Source organism: Oreochromis niloticus, linkage group LG22 (assembly GCF_001858045.2).
Source record: "Oreochromis niloticus isolate F11D_XX linkage group LG22, O_niloticus_UMD_NMBU, whole genome shotgun sequence".
NCBI lineage: Eukaryota > Metazoa > Chordata > Actinopteri > Cichliformes > Cichlidae > Oreochromis > Oreochromis niloticus.
Window position 1 is genome coordinate 22,189,824 of NC_031985.2, and position 22,424 is coordinate 22,212,247.

Here is a 22,424-nt window from a genome sequence, read left to right on the forward strand (position 1 = left end):
ACAATCCTACACCAAAATAATGGTGCCATCGGGTTCTATTCCGCATGTGACTTCAGTCATTATGTTTCTGTCCAGGATCATTTTTAACCGGATTTTCAAAATGCAGATCTGTGTGCACCTCCATTAGCTGCAGTTATGCAGGTAGTTTAAAGAGGACACAGCTGACTGGGTGTTGCATAACCAAGAGTGTCGCAGCTGTTGACATGCAGTTATCTTTGAAACGGCAAGGTGTTAGCCATTAAACACGACACTCATTGTCTCGGTTTGAGCTCTGAGTTAACGACAGAATCTACATTACAATTCAAGCGTGTTTTGAGCCTTAGCCTGTCACCATTCATTAAGCATTTGTGTGATGAAATTATCACAGTCTTTTTTGAGATCTTTTTTTGTTCCATGTTGGGGTTATCACCAAAACATAGAGGTTGCTCGAGTATCATCAGTTCTCAAAAGCAAGTAGTTGTATTTGGAGCTGCTAGGTTGTGGGAGAAATCACAGTTATGTTGGTCGATATTCAGAACATGATTATCAAAGACGCAAACTCAAATAGTTTGAAGAAATAATAAACTTTATTTAAGTGTATTAAGTTGTCTTTTAATTGGGTCTTTCAATTTAAACTGAATGAAGTGCACAGCCCTGGTTGTACTGTATGTTGGTGAAAGGTTGGAGGGTTTACATATGTTCATTCAACACCGTTAAAATGTCCAAAATGTCTTTATTTATTTTTCTTTTCCTCGACACTCTTAAGCGGCTTAGAATAAATTACGTCCAGTTTGTACTCTGTTTCTGTTGGTAGTCTCTCGTGTTTGTGATATAGCTGAGACTTGGACAGGTTCAGAAAATGCCTGACTGGCCTAAATTACATCTCTAAAGCGAGTAGGGGCAAAATTTTGATTCTCTCAATATGGAAAAATGATCATTCACAGTCTCAACTGTCTGCTGAGTCAGTAGAAACTCAATAAACAACCTCAATGGTCTTTAAAAAATATTCAGGATGTCAGAATCGAATGTAATCCTCCTCCCCTTTCTCTTCCTCTCACTGCTGTCACTGATGTAGAAAACGGACTGTGTATTGATATGTATAATAGAATCATTTTTGTGTGTGGCCTGCTATAACTCTTTGATTTTTCTTATTCTGTTTTGTAGGTGGCGTTGTTGGGGATAGATATCTGTGGGGCATTTGTGGACCGCTTGGGAGAGCGGTTTAAAGGATACCTCGGCACAGGTGAGATATCTTATCTATCTCTACGCTTCATTTTCTTTAAGTTGTCCTTTTAAGTTTCACTGCAAACAGATCTTTATCTCTTTGTTCTTTTATCTTAAACAACAATCGCTAGTCAAGGAAGTGTGTTTGCCTGGCCTTTTGAATTCAGAAGTGTAACAAAAACAATATAGCAGTCAGTTTCACTAGATGTTGAGTGACTCTTCGGTATTTTGACATATGTCCTTCCATTTTGTCTCTCACTTCCACTTTGTGGTTCTTCTGAGACAGACCCAGCAGCCCCGCAGCCTGGCACCACTCCGTGTCTATTATGCATCTCTATATTTAGGCCCACTGTAGCTCACTCTAATACACCCCAAAACCACACCTTGATTCATGACCTCAGGGACTAAATCTCATATCAGATTTCATGCTCTTCCAGTGTGTATTTGTGTGTTATCTCAGTGCCAGACCTTGTGGGTGCCCGCTTAAGGTGTCACCAGCTGTCTTTGTCAGCCACACTGCCTCTTGTCACCGGCAAACCTGCTGAAGCCTGCTATGCTACTCTGTAAAGGCTGGACTGGTCGCACTGTGTATAGTCTAGCACACGCACTCTCTTTATCCAAGAACTTTATATGAATGCAGGTGTGTGTGTGTGTTACGGATTGATGGTAAAAACATCTCTCTGAGCCAATGCCAGTCATGGAATCTCTCTCCTTCTTTCTGAGTTCCATTTCTCCTTCCCTGTATTCTCTCCATGTCCCTTCACCCATACTGTTCCACACACCTACCCGCCCACACATACACACTGACGGGAGGAAGATGAGATCATTGAGACCGAGGGATTGTATTGATCTACAGGGCTGACTTATTGCACAGGGCAGCTGCAGTTAGTGTGTGTGTGTGTGTGTGTGTGTGCTCTTTAAAACTGTGCAGTTACCATCCTTCACTTCCGAGTAGCTCCCTGGTGTTAAGTGGAAAGGGAAGTGAAACATGCACATCATGAAGGACTTTACTTTGACATAATTATATTTTCTTGTTGACAAAAAAAAATGAAGAGACGTGATTGGCCAGTTAGATTGCTCGGTAGAAGTGTGCCTGTGTATGTTTTCATCTTTAATGAAAGAAATGAAGTCATGTGCAACAATGGCCCCCGCTGTCACTTTTTCTGTTTGAGGTTATTGTCCTTGTTGCCAAGGCAACCAGCTGTTGTGGTAGTGTAATGTGCACTCACAAACACACACACACACTCCTACCCACATTCCTAGCGTGAAACATCAGTGGGGGGAGCGATGCGGTGATGTCATCTGTCTTTTTCCTCTGTGTGTGTGTGTGTGTGTGTGTGTGTGTGTGTGTGTGTGTGCGTGTGTGTGTGTGTGTGTGTGTGCGTGCGTGCGCGTGTGTGTGTGTGTGTGCGTGCGTGTGGGGTTATGCCATTTTGTTGTGTATTATTGCATGAATGTCAAAGGGAGGTTTGGAGTTTATATAACACAGAAATTTTGGGAGAGACCATTCAAACCTTTGTGTTTGTTGACTTTGAGGCTGCCCAAGTTAAGAATGAAGACATGAAAACCAACAGCATTCTACACTTTCTGAGCTGAATCTGTCTGTAGCACTTAACCCAAAGCTACTCAACTGTATAGATGGAGATCTTTAAAAACAGCACACAGATATATCGCTTCATTTAAAAAAATAAATAAATAAAAAGGCAGGTTATCTATTGTCTCCAGATTAAATGGAATACGCTTGATAGCTTTTCTAGCCTAAATGAATTATAAATAGACATAAAAATCTTGTGTTAGCAGCACATTCAAACAAAGTGTTAAAGTGTCTGTAACGTCTGTTCTAGAAGTATAAGAACCCGGTACAGCACAGTATATGGTACGGTGTGGGATATCATGCCCCTGTGTGTTCTGGCTGAAGACGCTTCTGTTATTACATTTAAGGCAGACGACCTGTGATGAGATATGTAAGGCCCATTCTGCACATATACACCTGTTTTTATAATCATTCCTCGGTTTGATAGCCCATCTTCAATTGCAACTTGAGCCCCTTTCCATTAGTACCTCCTCGGTGGGCTCAGCACACTTTTCATGTTATAGCATTGCTATAACAACCCCACACACATTAGCTGGTACTGGATTGTAATGGAAAACGAGTCAAGGTGAGTCATACCACGTCGTGTCGAGCTGATCCGAGTAAAAACTAATGGAAAAAGGGCTTTTATGTTGGTCCTCTTTTTCAGGGAACAAAAGTTATTGTCATAACATTTTATTCCCATTCAATGTATTCAGTACAGGATTTACAGTACAAGACATGTATACATGGCCCTCAGAGCAGTCATTGAACTGAAGTTGGAACACCAGCACCTTGGGGCATGGCAGACCCAGCAGAAAGGCCACAATCTCGCATTCAAATAATAGTGTCAAACTAAAGTGTGCAGAGATAACTAGCGAGCTGCAGTGCCTTCTAACACAACAGATAGGGGGAAGGAGTGTCTCCCTGCTGCTGGAACCCCTCTTAACTCTGTCCCATAGCGAAGAGGACTGAAGGTTGTTCCTTTGAGACGTCAGGTCTCTCTGGAGCCCTGAAGGTGGACCTTTGCTTGGAGGCTGTATTCACAGCAGCGTAACCACAGCAGCAGATGTGCTGCTCTCTTGGGGATAGATGGCAGAACTGCAGGCATGTGAGAGCCAGCTCCTAGACTTGGATTCGTATCACATCTGGGGATGATACTGTCCAGGGTTTAGCACCGAACCTGGCAACAAAACATGCAGTTAACATTTCACACGTGGCCTACATGCCAACTGTGTAGTTTTGGCTAACATTAACGGGGCCTAACTTAGAGTCTGTGGACAAAAGAGCTAACTAGCAGTAGATAGCCAGCCAGAGTCTAAGAACTGAGGGGTGACTGTGATAACAGGGGTACATGTGCAGGCGGAGGCCTTGAATATGTCTTCACAGGTCATCTGTGAATATGCGTGACTCGAAGTGTCTTCAGCCAAGACACGTGTGGTTGTACTATCTCAAACTGTATGTTTTGTTCCAAGTGAATTCACTGAAAGGGAAGTGAAATCATAACATATGACTCTGAGCCCTTTTTCCTTTTGTAAGGGAGGAGGCTTCATATCCAGTCGGTTTAGGAGGAGCAGCTTCTGCCCTTTAATGATGGCGTTAGTAAAACTCTTGCTGGATGTGTGTGCTCTCTTTTTTTTTTTTTTTTTTTTTTTTTTTTAAAGCTATTATAAAATCAAACATTTGGAAATGTATCAGTTCTGACACTCATTGGCTAAAGTGTTAAATGTTCTAACACAGACAAGTTGGTTTACAGTTTTCAGAGGATATGGCTTGGTGGTAGCTGAGCCGTTAATATGAAAACTGCTGCAAAAGTGTTTGGGGTTGTTTTTTTTGTTTGTTTGTTTGTTTATTGGCTGAAAAGTTACTGATGTACTGTTTTTCTCATTATGAACATAACCGTAACAGTTGTCCAACCATTGAGAAATTTGGTAGGATCGTCGTATACTGACCAAAGAGTTGATCTGTCCAACCTGTGTTGTGAAAACCCAAAATAAATTGACGTCTGTGTAAATTTGTATTTACCTTTGCAAATGGGGTCAAGCAGTGCAGACTAGCATGACAGCAGACTACAAGATTTTTGACCAAGAAGAATTACAAGCAGAGAATCATTTATGGAGAGATGGGTTATCTATCTACTGTTAGAAAGTTGTTAAAACACTGTGTAATAAACGATACTCGTACATCAACACATAATATATCTGAAAGATTAATTGGAGGCAGTTTGGAGCCTTCCATTCAGTCAGGTCAGCCTGACACACAGAAATAGCAGAATCTCAGAAATTTTAATTACAGCTAAGATTGCAGTCTAATGAAACAGTTGGGGACTTTTTTGTTGTTTAAATATTAGGTGAACATTTATGTGGCAGTTTTTAACTTAAATTAGAGATGGGTGTTATTGTATGTTGTGTTTCTTTGCAACAAATCCAACTAACTAAATTAACAATGAAGTGACCCAACTAAACAAGACAACTAGTGTATCCAAAGCCTGACATACCAGATCTGACATCCACTGCTAAATAAACAAATTCTGCGGGGGGGGGGTTCTGTCTTTTTTTTCTTTCTTTTATAATCATGAGCAAAATAAATCAATACCATGGCTGACCATTTCTTCCTTGAAATTGCAGTGCACCAATGACAGTCTCAAAGCATGGACAGCCCAGGGTTATGTTGCATAGCAGTGCATCAATCCCATCCATTTGATGGGTGGGGCAAATTGTGATAGCTAGTGATAAATAAAACAAAGTTTATTTAACTTTAGCAGCACATGTCTGTTTGATAACATAGTTCATCACAGGTTGGTGTCATAATTTATCGTTAGTTTTCTGAAAATACATTAGTTTGCTTATACATTATTCCACTAGTACATCATATATCAGTGCCACTGTTTAAGTTGCAGTAGTTTGTTAGCATTGTGAGTATGAGCAGGAAGTGGCTGAGGGGTTAATGGAAATTGGTGGAGTGTTTTGTCCTGGTAGCAGACTTGTTGACCTTTTTTGCATAAAAATTATATGAATGTTTATAATTAAATATCCATATTTGATTTATTTATAGCTTAGTCCTGTCAAACAGGGTCCAGCTAGACTGCACACACACAAACGATGTCATCCAAATACACCACACACCAACATACAAACTGTTGTGATTGGGATTTTTTTTTTTTTTTTTTTTTTTTGGTCTGAAAAAAATTCCCACAGACCCAATAGGCTTGGGGAAAGGGACTAATAATTATTAACAAAAAACAATTTCAGAGTACAGATGTACAAAGATTGGTTTTATTTATTAGAGAAGGTCAGCTGGGTTATGTCAGGCTTTGAATAAACTGGTTTTCTAATTTTAGTTGTCAGTTTGTTGTGAGTTTAGTTAGTTTAGTAGTACGATTTGTTGATTAGAAGTACAGTTTAAGTTAAAAACAGCCGCATACCTATTCACCTAATATTTAAGATGTAAATACTTTTAGCCTTTTTTTTAACAGTATTCCTAAATTGGGAGAATTGGAGTAACTTACAGTTCTCATAGCTTGGTTTTCCAGCATTGAAAGGGCTTTCTGTGGTCACTGCATTACATCAGCCTCTCTGACACAAGGGCATTTGACATTATTTTAGTCATGGTCCATTTCCCATTTCCTGCCCTCTCGTTCCCCTTTTCTAGTCAAAAGCTACGGTGTTGATGGTTGTATTACTTAAGCTTTCTTTCCCTTTTCCCCCCCCTTTTCTATCAGACACACTCGTATGATATTAAGCATGAACATTCAACTTTGTACAGCACTGGGGTTTTTTGGTTGTTTTTTTTAAAGTGCACCACTCGGGGGCAGTCTTAAATATCTTTGGCTTTTAAATCCTGTAGAGATTTAGAGTTTCAGTGTCATGCACAGTGAACTGTTTTTCATATACTGACTCTTACTCACCAACCCACTCCCTTTCTCTCTGTGTGTAGTGTTGCCAGCTCTGGTGGACAGGCTGGGTGATGGGAAGGACCAAGTCAGGGAGAACAGCCAAGCCCTCATCCTTCGCTGCATGGAACAGACTGCCTCGCCAATGGTGAGACACACACACACACACACAGACACACAAACCATTGCCTAAACAGGTAAATCCTAGCCAGTGTACTACATGAAACATGAAGACAGTTTTGTCAAATGTCATTTAAATTTTATACAAGACATGTATATGGAGTTGTTGTTCTAGAAAATGTTATTCTAAAAATGTGACACAGCAGAGAAAAAAACCGGGCAAATTAAAGCCACCTCCATATTAGTAATGCATTAAAAACACTACAGTGGACATGCACTCTACCTATCCACCCCCTCTTGTGGATATTGAAGGAATTACACAGATTACTCCATAATGTTTTGTTTTATTTACACATGCCACACGTGCTCATCTCCATAGATTGTGACCTCCTCTGTACTCCATAAACTGCTCATCCAATGATGAGTTGGTGATGATGATGACCTACTGACACCCCTTCTTTTCTTTTTCTTTCTCTCTCACGCTTGCTCACACTTTTATCCTTCTTGTTCTCCTTCATGCAGTATGTTTGGGAAAGGCTGCTACCTGGTTTAAAGCACAAGAACTTCCGCTCTCGAGAAGGAATCTGCCTCTGTCTCAGTGCCACGCTCAGCATGTGAGTAACTTCTCCTTTATCTGTAATGCTTCCAGAATGAAATGGCAAGTTTATTAAGCATAGGCAATCTTTTTCATTCTCTGTGTGTTAAATCTCATATTTTAATCCTTAAGTAAGTTCATAATGTAATGGATAATATAACACAGATTATGCAATCCTACACTGCTTTCAATCTCTGTTAGTAAGTGTTTGGCTCGGTGAGGGCTGCACAGAGCTATTACCACCACCTTCCATGACCTATTTTGTTTGCTCAAGGAGCACACATGTTCCGACTTTCCAGGATTAAACTGTTTGTGTGACTCTGAGGTGTCACACAACTAGCTTGTCACTTTTCAAAATATGTTATGAGACTAGAGCAGGATGCAGTTTTAAAGACAAAATATCGGTTACTAAAATTGAGTTATTTACAACTGTTGTTTACAAACTCTTTTTTAAAATGTGGTTTGTTTGAGGTATTGTCATCACCCCTCCAGGCGAATGGGTGGCATGGATAGCTAAGTTTGTGAATGCAATGACTTTACAACAAGGTGACATAGATGTTTCAAACTCAAACAATTTGTGCATTTACTAAAAATCTCAGAAGAGTTTCAATCCTAGTGACCTTGACCTCAAGGTCAGAGTTCAGGTTTTTTTGTAAATATTGTCACTGCAATAAATGAGAAGAAAGCAACATAGGAATTTGAAATCTGCTGGGAGGCAGAGGGGTAAAAATGACCTTAAAAAAAAAAAAAGGAAAAAAATAACATTGCTCAGTTGTAGTCTTTTATCTTTTGCATTTCTACTGTTTTCAAATAAATATGGGTTTTAATCTTTTTGATTTCATTGCAATCGGTTTTTATTCAGATTTGGGCAGTAAGTTGTTGGACGGCAGGTTGTAGTTACGACAGGTTGTGTGTGTAGGACTACAGGGACACTTCTGTCTGTACAGGTACTTGTTTGTTGCTGCTTGTTCACAGCAGTCAAGATCTGTGCAGTTTGGCCTTTACTCTGTTTTCCACCTTGAGCTCACCCACACACAGAGCAAATTTAGACTATTAGAATTGCTGTGCTAATTTTAGCATCTTTTTGCTAATGGAAGGTGACACTGTTGTGCTAAATGCTAAGCTGCTATGTAATAGATACACTGAGCATGTGTACTTTACGTACCCGGGCATCTATAATGAGTGAGTAGAATGAGTAAAACATGGCACAGAAATGGGCTGCTTCTGGGTGTTCATTTATTTCTATTTTTTGTTAAGTGCACAGTGAACATACAGACAGGTGAAAAGTTTAAAACCTGAGCTCTTTACTTCTAGGGTGAGTGGATCAGGTGGGTCTGTTGTGCATGGAGGGTGTGGTTTTGGTCCACTTGTCCTCTCAGAGGACTGGGTCGATGTAAAGAAGTAAGATGTTATTGCAGCTTTTATTTTCATCTTAGTAGGAGTGCTCTCTGGTGCTCCAGCCCATCAGTGGAGTTTCAGAGAGTTGTGAAAACACCAACAGTGCATAGTATTGCAGTTAGTGCTCTGAAACCTAAGTGTGGGTTTTTTTTGTTTTGTTTTTTTGTTTTTTTTAAATAACTGGACAGAACAGAAGAAATTAAGAAACCATCTTTGTTTGCTAATGTATCAAATGTAATTTACATTTGTGATGTTAAATTTCTGAGGGGTGTGTGTGTGTGTGTGTGTGTGTGTGTGTGTGTGTGTGTGTGTGTGTGTGTGTGGGCTGTATATAAATGTGACACAAAGTATTTTGTGGGGAGGCCCCAAATATAATCCACTGGTTTGTAGATAGTGTTTGTAGCTTATAACAGGCTACTAAAAGGTCAGTCTGCCTTAGAATAGATATGTTTTTCAAATTTCTAAAAATATTTTCAATGAGAGGAGCGAGGTTTCTATTATAAAAGAACACCAGATAATTATATTTTCACCGGCAACTGTCACCTCTCTCTTTTACGTTTCCTCTTGTGCCTGTTTCACACTCTCAGGTATGGAGCCCAGCCGCTGAGCCTCAGTAAAATAGTTCCTCATCTCTGCTCGCTGACAGGAGACCAAAACCCACAGGTAAGAGCTGCAGTGTTATACATGATTACATGACTGTGGGGAAAATTGTACCTTTTTGTGTGTGTTTGTTTTGACTGCGTGTGGCTCGTCATTGTTTTTGTTGAGTCAGTTTGTCGATAAGCCTTTTTGTTCAGCTCTCAGCAGTCAAAGTGTGTTGGGCTTCATCTTAAGGCAGCACTGTGATTATTACTGTTATTAGTGAGGAGATGGGCTCTGTACCCACCACCCAGCTTCACTGCTGAATCATGAGCACCCGGTTGTTAAACCACACAAGAGTATTAGCTCTGTGTGTGTGTGTGTCAGTGTGAGGAATAGAGAGAGGTTGGTTTAACCTCCTGCAGAGTTGCACCCCAAAGCTGAAATCTGCTCCTATCTTCTACCCAATGATTATCTACCCACATACTGTCCTGGCCAATCAACATCCTAGAAAGGCCTGCCCACCCTTGGGTGCTGAGAATCCCTTCAACAATATCCTTGTAGCCAATCACAACAGTGTTTACAGCAATAACTAGCAAATCATATGGCTCCCATAGGAGGGAACAGTATGGGCTCTCAGGGGTTTATTTTTTAGTGTGTTTGCATGTTTGTGTCTCTTAGTCTATGAGCATGAGTGTAATCTTTGTCGAATTATGAGGGAGAATCGATCTCAGTCTTAACAAACACAAATATCATTTTTTATAGTGTGTTAGGTAACCCAGCACTTGAATCTCTTTCCATGTGTTTATGTGTGGAGGGTTATTAAATTGGTGAACGTCTGCTGTTTAGGTACGTGAGGCGTCGATAACAACGCTGGTGGATGTTTATCGTCACGTTGGAGAGAAGGTCAGAGCAGACATTGGAAAGAGAGGACTTCCAGCTGCACGGTGAGTTTTTGTTCTTTTTCGTAGTATTTTTTTAAAAAATTATTATTATTTATATATTTAATTTTTGAGTTTGTTGTTGCCTGTGTTTCTATGGAGTCCCGTGGCCTTGGCACTCAGTTTGTCCCAAGCCACACCATGCACCACTCTGGCCTTCACACACACAGAGGCACTTTCATCCAGAGCACAATGCCGACTGAATGAGGGAGGAGGGTGAGAGGGTGCAGCCATGGGGTACAAAAGCGTTGGGTGGAGTAACAGAAATGGGGGTAAAAACTGGAAAAACTGTGTTCGAGTCATCAGAAGAGGTTTAATGAGTGGTTTTGTCCCGCTTTGGTCGTCCTGGCTACATGTGCAGGGTTGAAGGTTATTCAGAGCACACAGTGACCCCTTCTTTCTGCCCCCTTTTTTACCGCTTTCTCCCATGTGTGAGAGTCGAGCAACAGCCAGTGCTGTATGCTGACTGCTCAGTATGAGTCTTGCGTCTGTGAATGCTGGCTGTGGTCATGTGTCATGTGCTGTGCATATTAAGCCAGTCCGTCTCCAGTGTAAACACACTGTCTGAATGTGTGGGATTTACAGAGTGGTGTGGCTGTCTGCCTTCATTTAAATATCGGAGGCCTGACAGATGCAGTGATTTACAGCCTGCGCTTGTTCTTCCTGAACAGATGTTGTGTATAATTATTACTGAATTCTGCACGTGAATTTTTATATGTATTGTATGCATCACGAATCTCCCAAACCTGTTTTTGTTACTTTGTATAGTTTGTATAAGAATAGTGGTGTGAACATCCACAATACTGCAGTTTTACTGATCAAAACTCTCATTAATTTTATTAGTGATGTTTCAGTCAGCTTTAGGTCTCCTATAGGCAAATAGCCTTAGTACAAAACCTGGAGCAAAGCTGTTGGAATTGCTTTGTGTGTTTTTGTTCATATGTTTAATGAAGCCATGCTAAATTTTTACCTTCATGTTATGAAAGTTGTCTGAGTTACAGACCCATAGAGGTATGTGAGAATTTTGTGCTTTTTAAATTGTGTTATGCATTTATTTGCTAATTTATTTTTTTAGGCTTCAAAACATTACAGTAGGTATCGTTGTGAAAGTTTCAGAGTGAAAACACATTAAAGCTCTGTTTAAAAACTGCAGCCAAATCAGTTTCACAATCACTCCAAGTGTCGTGTAATGTTTGGAAAAAATAACGCAAACGCAAATTATTAAGTACAAAAATTTCCACCCCTATAATTTGAGGGGTTGTAACTTAATATACCTAATATACTAATGTTATTGTACAGTGGGATTTTTTTAAAATTCAGTTTAAATTGTTTTGTTTATTTAATAATTGATTTCATACGGAGCAACCCAAAGGGTTACTGAGTGGAAAGCAAGGCTCTGGCCAGGATCTTGCTGACTTGATGACATATCAGCTCTGCAGAGTTGGCATTAGATAATGGACAGAAAGATGAAGTCATAAAAGAGGAATAATTGTTGAATGACCACATCCCTTAAATACCAAACAAGCACACATTTTTAAAAATGTGTGCAAAATATTTCTTGCACATACCGGCAGTTGTCATGTGTGGAGGCAAGTTTACCATTTACCAAATTTACCATTTACCATTTTACAATCTAAAACCTATTTTGGACTGTGCCAGCTAAATGATTAAAAGCTATTTCCCAAAATTAAGTTTCTGTATGAAACAGCTCTCTGTTGTAAATGAGACACTGAATTTTGATGGGATTATCTGTATAAATAAATACATTTTTCCCCCTTACAACAGTCTCAAAATGTTCCAGTTGTAACTTGACATAATTCATAATAAGTCATTTCATCTAATCAATTTTCAGTGAAATAAGCATATAGATGTGCATATCTTATGACCTCAGATCAGATGTTTAGACACAGGTTAAACCTGCTGACACGAGCCAAAACACTACTTGGATTTGGTGATCAGGTGTTGTGAATAGGGCTTAGATTGAAATTAAAAACCTATTTCAAATGACATAATGGTGCATGAAGAAACCTGAAAGTGGAACTTAATTTTACAGTTGGCTTATTTACTGGAGTTGTGTCTGGAAGTACAGTTGTAATGTTGGGTCCATTACTGGTAAGAACAAGGGGTTACCATCTGACAGCAGCTTCCTATAAGTAGGTCAAATGCTGGTTGAGTGAGCATTCATCACGCCTGCCTCATGTGTTTTGATTTGGAGATGAGTTACCTGAAGGACATGAGTCCTCTGATGGACACAGGGGTTTTTCAATGGCCGCGATAAAAAGATGAAATAAGAAGAGGGAGGGAACATGTGCAAGTGGGATGAGAAGGCAAGACACTGAGGGGGGAGGAGCAGCGCTGTCTGCTGTTAGCCACACAGCCCCTCCCCCTCTGACGAGTACGTGTGTGTCTGTGTATGAGAGGGAGGTTATGTAAAGGGTAACTGAATCTCTTTGCTGTCTGTCACACAAACTGGCCCATTTGACTCTCTCTCCTGCTCATACAGACACACAAAGACGCTGCCTGGAAATTTACTGTACGTACTGCTGTTTAGGTTGTTCAGTTGGTGTTTGTGTGTATAGTGTGTATGTGTGACAGTAGGTGGTGCTTTGTCGCATGCCCGTAGCATGCTTTGGTCTCTCGCCGTTTGGCTTCCCCCCCCCTCTCTCTCTCTCTCTCTCTCACACACACTCCCTCCCTCTCTTCCCGTCTTCTTTCCTCCCTCCCTCCCTCTCGGAGCCACTGCACCATGTTGGATACAAAGAGCTGAGGGGAGCTGAGGACCAGAGTGTGTCACCAACATGGGAGCTAATGCAAGATTGCGTAGCAACGCAGCAAGCTATTAATCAGCCCACGGGGAAATACTGAGGCAAATCAGTGCTGAAGACTAAATGCTAGATTTTTGCTGAAACAAACAGATGCACAAAATGCTAATGAAAGAAAGGGAACCACGTGAAAATGGTGCACAGCTTAGGAGCTAGTTGCAACGCTAATCGTCACTTATCAGAAGCTGCTTAGCTGTCTGGCGGTTGTGGACCAGCAAGCAGACACCAAGAGACAGAAAGAGCACGGTGTGTATTGCTCTAATTGTTGTGTGCGCCCATCCATGGTTAACCTTTCGGCAAAGCAGACATAAAGGCATGTTATTCGGGGTCATGTGTTTTAGTCTTTGTTGTGTTTTTGTCTAACCAGTTGTGCATTTGAAGGATTACCAAGTTATTTTAGCTTGAGCTGTTTGTTGATTGAGATGGATATCTGCCCTGTTACTACGCTGACAGTCCTACCTATTAATCACATGACTGAGCAGACCTGGCTGGTGGTTTCATGTGTGTGTCTGTCTGATGCTAGTAGGATGTTATAAGAGGACACTTGGGGTGTTGCTGCTGCAGCTTCATGAGTGTGACTGCCATAATAGACACACCCACCCACAATCAGACAGAAAGGCGTGGATACTGTCCACATGTTGCTGCTGCTGCTGCTGCTGATTTTGATAATGAGTCTCATTTGGAATTTTTAGCACCTTGTTTGTGTTTTGGTCAAACGTCTCTGTGGGGTGCTTACATTTTATTTTATTTTTTTAAATTCTGGACTTGATTGTAATTTCTTCATTTAAATACATTTAGTTTGACAGCTTTGGTGATATTAACATTCTACTGTATATCTGTGCTCGACACTACTAATCTTCCTTTTCTCTTTCTCCAGGTTACAGACGATATTTGCTCGTTTTGATGAAGCCTTGAATTCGGGCAACATGGCTCTCAGCCCGAGTCACGGTCAGTGCGTTCTCTCATTTACTTTGCCACACTTGAATTGGATAGCCACCAAGTTGAGTCACATTGTCAAGATGGTTTCACTGTTGTCATGTAGTGGGTGTGTTTCATAAGGGAGCAACATTGTGTGTGTCTTTCGAGGGGCGGGGGGTGCCTGTGCTTGTGTGTCTAAATCTGCATGTGCTTTTGTGGTTGTGTCAGTTTGTTGCCATGAGCTCCTGTAAGAGGTCCTAACAAGATTAATGGTTTAGAGTTTGCGTGTGCGTGCACGTCAGCAGAACCAAACCTGAGCTGAAGGCTGCTGCTGAGTTTTCCCCTCCCCAGCAGTAAGGTGGTCTGTGGAGCCAGTGTTGTTTGACCCTGGAGAATTGTAATTATATTGACAGTAACCCTCACAGTAATATTTCACTCTGCACTTTTAAATTTTCGGGTTATAAAAGTGCGTTAAGCAGCGCCTCAGGGAGTTTTTGACACTATGCACAAATGAAAATGTGAGGTTTCCCTGTTTACATATGTATTAGAAGCAGACATGATGCTTATTAAGTGTGTGTCTGAAAGCCTTTACTTAAATCTTGAATATAGGTTATTCAGTTCCCATGGGACTTCATTTTTTTAGTATCCGTTCCAGTAAGATAAACAGAGTTTGATTTTTGAGAAAAGAAAGGTATGAGATTGGTATTTGGTATGAGCACATCCTCTGAGCTGAGTTATCAGAGTATCATTTAGAAGCAAAAACAATGAATCAGTGGTTTCCCGTTGTTCTTCCCATCTATCATGTCACTTAACAAACTGCAGTCACACTGCCTTGATGTATGATAATTTATTCAGTTACACAAAAAGCACTGTTCTCATCTAAAAGCAGAGACCAGCAGTTTGCCTTTATCTTTCTGGGTTGTGCATCTACTTTCTGGTTGATAAGAGCTCTTGTGGAACTGTTGATAATTGGAAAATTGGAAGCATGGAGCTGCATAAAAGCTGATGGGGGTTCCAGTAAAGGCATCATCAGTATATAAAGTATAGCTTGTCAGTTTAAAATCTGGTTATGTATACTAGTGGGTTTCTGTTTTTAAACATATTCTTCCCAACACGCAGCAAAGGGCAGGGCTGATCTTCAAAGGCACACTTATTAATCATCTGTGCAAAGCAGCCTCTGTCAAACATGCCATCAACCCTTCTGTGGATGCATTGCTGTAGGCCCTCTTGATAAAACCATTTGCAGCATCTAGAAATTTCTTTTTCCTTTTTCTTTTTTTTAATTGCTGCTCAGCAAGTATACATTGTGCTTCCATTGCCTTGTTATACATTAATTAGACAGGCTTCTTCGGGTTCAGATCCAGTGCTCTTTTGAAGCAGGCCAAATGTCTTGACATTCTCAGTCTACCTGAATCCATAACGCAGGTAGCTTTCACAATGCTGTCTTACAGTCTTTCTTTAGGTACTGGGTGGTCTGGACTGGTGGTGATTTATTTTTATTTTGCTCCAAACAACAGAGTGATGTATTTCCTCCCTTGCAGATTTTTGCTGTCAGCTCCTATCTGTCAGTCAGGGCCTTTGATTTGTCACGCTCTCATAATTCCCACCACCCTGCAACTGTGTGAACAGACTGGGGTTCTCTTTGAAGTTTCTGAATCATATTTTTAGGGTACAGAGTTTGCTTCTGTTCGGGGAATGAGTGCATGCAAAGTACTGGTGGAGAAAATTAACATTTTATGCATTGCATTTTGTTCAGTTGCAAATTGCATTAATAATGTGTGATTGTCACACGATCGTCCAACACATTTGGGAACCACTGATGTGTACAGACTATTTAGTACTTTATAAATTATGAGAGCGATGAAGTTTCCAAGATTATGAATATTATTTTTACTGAAATGTTTTCTAAATCTCCACCAAATTGAGTTGACATGTGGCTTTAAGCTGAGTTTGTGCTCCCTCCGAGGTCAGCTGGGTTTGCTGTTGGTGTCTGACAGAGGTTGTCATTGGATGATATACCTTCAGGCTGTCCTGTCACTGTATCTGTCCACCGGGTACAGCAGGGAGTTGGTGCTTGACAGGCTGTTGCAGCTGGTTTACTTGGAGGGAGGCATAGGGAAAGACACGGCATGTAAGGCTTTAGCTGCTGTCTTTGTGGGCCGAAGTGAGATGAAGGGAGTCTGACTTTTAAAATCCCACTTCCCCGGGGCTTGGAGCAAAGTTGTGATTTGGGTTTGTGATTGTGTAGTTGTTGTGATGAATTGTTAATGTTTTTAACTCTGCGTTGTTGTCATCTGTCATGTGCTTTTCCCAGGATGAAAGCAGCGATTGTTTCCAGACAGAATATTTATTCGTTTGGCACTCTCGCTTTCATTTAAACTCGCTGTGACAAAAAACAGCTGTGATTGGTTGTTTGGCTGTCAGGCAACTGATCATGTCCTGGGCATCAAAAAGGTTGTGGAGCAGTGAAAGTTGGTGGGTGCTCAGCAGCCCAGACCTCTAAATTGTCAAACATGCTTAAAATAAAAGTGTGAATGTTAAATTTTGTACACAAGTTTAGCTGAGTTGCTCAAAAGTACTGAAAATGTATCAAACTACCTCCTGATGTCATATGTTTGTTTTTTTTGTGTTTTTATGTCTTTCTTAATATCAAATTCAGTGATAAGTGAATTAAGCTTTTAAGTCAGTCTGAAATAATGATAAAGTATAAAATATCTGAAATCTTTCAAGAATATTGTGTTTAGTTGATTTAGTTTCTATAAGTTTGTCTGTCTACCTTCGGCTCAGGATAAGAGTCCGGTTTTAAAGTCAAGCCGTGCTCAAGTTTAGGTGCTTGGAGTCAGTTTTGGTTTGTGCCCTATGAGGGGATTTCTATATGGACCATACGTCTCTGGTGCAGTCATTAAAGGTTAAAATCTCAGCCTTACTAAAATCTTCTGTTTATGTTTTGGCTGTCACAGCCATCGTGCTGGCCGGGTTAAATACAAAATATGACACCTTCAGGTGGGTTGTGTCAAATAGTGACAGAGGAAAGGAGAGAGGAAGTGAAAGGGTCTCTGCTTTATTTCTCTGAAACACATTTGCACACACAGACTTTGGGGTATATGTCCTCTAATGCCCTGGCTGTCAGTCTGCATTATGAATTGTCACAGTTATGGTTAGGGCATCTTAGATTGGAGGTGGCGATTGGGGTGTTACATATTACATATTTCTGTGGGTTAGGTTTACTGAAATCACACAGTTGTTGCCTCTCGTGTTGCTTTCATAATGACGTAATGAAGAGTATGAAGTATTGAGAGTTTCAACGTCATCTTCCACATCTGTTCCTTTTATGTCAACTATGTCATGTTGTAACTTTGTAATTGCTCTTAGATTAAATTTTGAGGTATTTACCCAATTTACGTATATTTCTATATTTGTATCTCTGTAATATCCCTAGTTGTGACTGCGTTTTTTGCTCTATATACCCATTCTTTTTACCCTTTTTGCCACTCACTTGTTTTCTTCTTTTGCTTTAAAAACTTGACAATCTGGACTTTTGCACTGACCGTATTTTCAAACTCCCTGAGTAAACATGAAGTGGAAGTAATTGCAGAGGCTTACCTCGGTGAACTTTAGCTACACACCCTGCTGTTTGGCCTTGGCTGCTGCCTCAAGTGTGTTTAAGCTTCTTTCTTTGTAATGCCTCAGCTACTACAGCTGGTCACGCCACAGTTGGCATTGTTTGTACTTTTCTGGGTGCATACCTTTCCCTGCCTAATGAGGTTGAAGCAAACAGTAATTTTAATTTTCACTGCTTTTCATGATTAATGTTTTTTATGTAAATAGGGCTACATGATTATGACTAGAATTATTACCAAGAAATTGGCCTAAATCTGAAGTGTTTTCACAGCAGATGATGGCCTGCTTCTCCAAACAAGCCCTTTGCCTTCTACCTTAGTTTTTTTTTTTTTCCCCCAGCAGTCTGTTATCTGTTGTCTGTTGTTGTTGTTTTTTTGTTTTTTTTAAATATAATGTCACTCGTTCATGCTGCATCCAAGAAACTTGAAGCTGTGCAGTGCAGGGAACAGCTGTGACTGACACATGCAGGAACTTCATTGTATTTGATCTCGGGAGCGCTCAATTTCTTTCGATTTGGTGTTTAATTGGAAAAGTGCACCAATTGTGGGAGGCCAAAATTGTGATTAATTGTGCAGCCTTATTATTATTTAACAGTAAATAAAAAGTGCCAGATACCTTGTTTTATCACTGTCTAAAACCAAAGGTCTTTGCTTTAGTGTGTAGACTGTTAATCATTTAATCCCTTAGTTCAGTGATATGTTAATCATCTTCAAGACTGTTGGCTAGGAGACCTTTGAAACCGAGAATGCAAAGCATTTGTTTTTCCGTGTGTTTGAATAATGAAAATAATGGTTAGTTTCAGTTGGACTAACAAAAAAGACCTATGAGCATCATTCATACAGTGAAAAAATATGTTAGAACATGTTAGAAAGATAAATAGAAGAGAAAGGGGTTAAAATAGTGCAATTGCCAAATCCTATGATTTGATAGTTTTGCCTCATCAGCCAATACCTGTCTGTTTATCTTTAATTACATTATGTTAGGTTAGTAATAGTTTAATATTAAATGGGATAATCATATTTCACTTCTGTCTTGCCTGTAGAGCCGCCTTTACTTTCTCTTTATTATGGAAATGTGAAAATAATTCGTTTCCATCTTGTAAAACCACTGCTGCTGTGCTGTTTGTGCCAAAGTTAACTCTTTTTTTTTTTTTTTTATCACAAAATGTTTGAACTCTGCTCTTACTACATCTTTTCTAGCTTCACAGGTAACAGGTGGTTGCATCTACCATTCTGTTAAATTTTTATGTACAGCAAAGATAAATGTGAGTCTTTTTGTCGAATAATGAAGTATCTCTGGAGTCTGTTTTCTCAACACGTTCCTGCTTTCTTAATTCTTGTTTGACGCTTTACATCTAACATCAGTGACATCTTGCGTTACTTTTGTTGAGAAACTATGTCAAAAACAGTAGTGGATGATCTGCCACAGAATGTAGTGAGTATGAGGTTTGTTTTTGTTTGTAAAGACTCTTCAACCTCTAAGTTAGGGACACAAGCTCAAACCATCTGCCAAAATACACACAGGCACACAAATGCCTTCGTACTTGCCCTTGCCCCACATCGCTTTCAGGCCAGCTCTTGGCGTTCTCTTTGAAGGGGTTTGAGGCAGCTGTTGCTGAGGATAGAGGATAGAGGGGAGGAGGGAGGGACGCGAGGAGGGCAGAGGATCGAGGGAGGAAGCTGACAGAGATCGCTGGCAGTAGCCGAGTCACAGCGCTGTGCCTATCACTGCCTCTCCCTGATTCATCATGACAGAGAGAGATTGAACAAACGAGGGAGAAACAGAGATAGAGGAGATAACAAAGGCGAGAACAGAGGGACAGAAGTGAATACAGAGCAAACCAGCGGATTTGACCCATAACGCTGTAACTATGGCATTTGGGGATGATGATAATGGTAAGTGTGTGTGTGTGTGTGTGTGTGTTTGTGCCCGGGTGTGTGTGGTTGGGTGTTTAATCTCATCTGGCTGTGGATGCTGGCACTCACACAAAAGCTGCCCAGCATATGGTTTTAGATTGAAATCAGCTTAAACTCATTGCACTTTCACCCCAAGTGCTTTGGTGTGTGTGTGCGCATGTGCGTGCATGCAAGGGGAAAACTGGGGTGTCCTCAAATGCCTCCATGATGCTGCATTTATTGCAAGCATGCATATCTGCAAGAACAATGGTCTACCCAACCTGAGCTGTTTAAAAATTTGAGAGATGCTTGTTGTTTTGTAGCTTGTTGCTCGAGGTCATAGTTGCACCGCACCGTATCTAGCCAAGCCAATTTTCTTGGCTAGATACTTCCTCTCCCCACTGTGCTCTTCATGTCTAGTGTGGCTTTACTCAAGTAGCCACTCAGTCTCTGCTTTTCTGTCCTCTCGCTTAAACTTTTTCTTTTGTAGTAATATCAGGTCAAGTGTTTGTTCTTCTGTGTTAACACCCCAGCTCTCAATCTCCAGGCTTACTGGTGAAGCCTTTCACTTACTTGTGGTTATGTGAATATAGTGCAAATGTGCTTGGATTTGAAAAGTAATCATTACAATAGTAAGGTCCATTGTAGAGCTTTGCAAATGTGGGGTTTCTTCCACTTTAGGTCAAAATTTTTTGCGAGAACAAAAAAAAAATGTTTACATGATGTTGAAATGAGGTTACTTTGTGTTGTTTAGTAGGTCGGTATGCAGAACCCCCAAAAATCTGTCTCCCTCCCTTTTGTTTCCCACATTGTGTATGGGTTAGTTAGTAGTTTTTATTGTCTTCATCATGCCAAAGATTTTTCCCAACCCGAATGGAATTACAAAACGCTTCTCTTCAAAGCAGTTTAGTTTCTGGTAACAAAGAAAGCCATCATCACAATGACACACCGGTAGTTTCAGGTTACATACCCTTGTGTCATGTTGTGCACCAAATTGCACAACATGAGAAGAAATGTTGCCAGTGGCTTTGTGTTATAGGGTTCCTGGTTTGAAGCGAATGAAAAGAAGTTGTTGAGAAAGGTCAAAATTTCACATAAGCAAAGAGGGGAAAAAATGCTTTTGTCATCAAAATTGTGATAACGATCATGACTAACAGGTCTTTTTCATTCATTAGTAAACATGTTTAGAGGTGAATTGAGGTTTTTTCTGGTGTTGGTTCTTGGGAAAGTAAAGCATGTCAGTGCCCATGGCGCTGCGCTCGGCTCTTACTTAATGACATTTGGCCCTGTCCACACACACACACACTGGAAGAGCAATGATATTCAGTGCCCCAAACTGACCATCAGTAGCAGCTTTCTCTGCTTGCATAGTACTTCAGTGTTGACAGGGAGTGACACACACATACTCACAGACTCTCTCTCACACACACAAACACACACGCGCGCGCGCACACACACAGAGTGTCTCTTGCAGACATGCTCATTCTGCTTCAGTGCATCACCGTCTCTGCAAAGGGAATCATGACCCTGTTTCCAAGCTACTCTGATTGTCATGGCAAAGCTTTCCACTGAATATTATGGCTTATCCCTCTCCCCGACTTGGAATTGGGACTCAAATTATACCTGTGTGTGTCTGAGTCTCTGTGTATGTGTGTCTTCTTTTAATGAGATCATTTTCTCTGAGCTGGGCTGGAAATGGAGCAGCCTGTCTCCTATTAGAGAATCCAAGCTTAAACCTCAAACCTGTCTCTTTTTTTTTCCTTTGCTCCCCTTTCTCTCAGTCATTCTCTGTCCCAGATTGGTCGCAAGTGAAGCATTTGACCCTCTTATGTTACCAAACTGATGGCTACAATTAAATATATTGTTAGTATGTATAAAAAAAAACTTAGTGTCATTCTATGGAAGCAAAGGAAGTCATTTTCTTTTTATTTGCACTTTCCTTTGTATGTATTTTTCTAGTATTACCCCATTTTGCATCTAAACCACTGTATGTTCAGTGGTTTATCTTTTCACTCAACATGTCTGCAGGATTTGCTGTTTGTTTTTTATTAGTCTTTTTTTTTTGACATACATACTTCTGCTCGTTTATTTTGGAGCTGAGAGTTTTTAGCAGCTTTTGTCTCAGACACCACGGTGCTGCTCGTGTTCTTCTTTCCAGTTGTCATCACTCTCATATGAGTGATCGTGCAGAGTCAAGATATTTTGTGTCATCCTCTATGTGGGACTCTGCATGCTGTCGCATGGGCCTGAGCAGGAATATGCGACACTGCCTGTACACAAACACCATCTGTTAGCGAGGTAGAGCAAAGTTTGCATAGAGCAATGTGACACTAAAGCTAAATGAAGCTTTGCGTGGGCTTTTGGTTCTAGTGTGCACCAGCTTGGACTGAAAACAGAAGACTATTGTGGCCAGTATTGCAGACTGTTCCACTGTTATATGGATACCTATATCTGATGCAAAAACATTCACAAACTTGTGAATCAGTTAATAGGCTTTCTGAAGATTTGGTGTGACTACCTTTTTAAAATGTTATTTTTGGTGCATATGCATAAACAAATGCTCTGTCCTTCTCTGATCAGCAGGGTGTTGTATCCTGCTTCCTTTTAGGTGGTTTGCTAATGTTTGACAGAATAATTTGGTTAGAGCAGAGTCAGTGCTGCCATCATGTGGTCAAAAGCCCCACAAATTTTGATGGAAGACTTGAGATTAGCTCTCTGTCTCAGCTAGACTTTCTCTCACCTTTTTTTTTTCTTTAGACAGGGACAAGTAAACAGGGGAGCAGTCCTTAATGTCTAATCATATGTTTATTTTTTGGCTTGTAACACACATTAACGTCTGGAAATTTCTGCTTTGCTGCATGCTTCTGTAG

The 22,424-nt window shown here is 40.5% G+C and overlaps 1 protein-coding gene across 35 annotated transcripts in view; it reads left to right on the forward strand.

Moving 5' to 3' along the window:
* Positions 1 to 22,424, forward strand: part of clasp2 (cytoplasmic linker associated protein 2) — a 60,693-nt gene that overhangs the window by 5,247 nt on the left and 33,022 nt on the right. For 32 of the 35 annotated variants that reach the window (XM_005478584.4, XM_005478583.4, XM_005478589.4 and 29 more), the window contains exons 2-7: positions 1,144 to 1,222; positions 6,710 to 6,813; positions 7,308 to 7,399; positions 9,366 to 9,441; positions 10,207 to 10,304; positions 13,998 to 14,068. In XM_005478584.4, the coding sequence (XP_005478641.1) occupies positions 1,144 to 1,222; positions 6,710 to 6,813; positions 7,308 to 7,399; positions 9,366 to 9,441; positions 10,207 to 10,304; positions 13,998 to 14,068 (520 nt within the window). Of the gene's footprint in view, positions 1 to 1,143; positions 1,223 to 6,709; positions 6,814 to 7,307; positions 7,400 to 9,365; positions 9,442 to 10,206; positions 10,305 to 12,744; positions 12,832 to 13,052; positions 13,367 to 13,997; positions 14,069 to 19,381; positions 19,555 to 22,424 lie in introns of those variants that run through there. The other 3 variants (XM_005478604.4, XM_005478605.4, XM_005478603.4) reach the window with 3 other exon arrangements.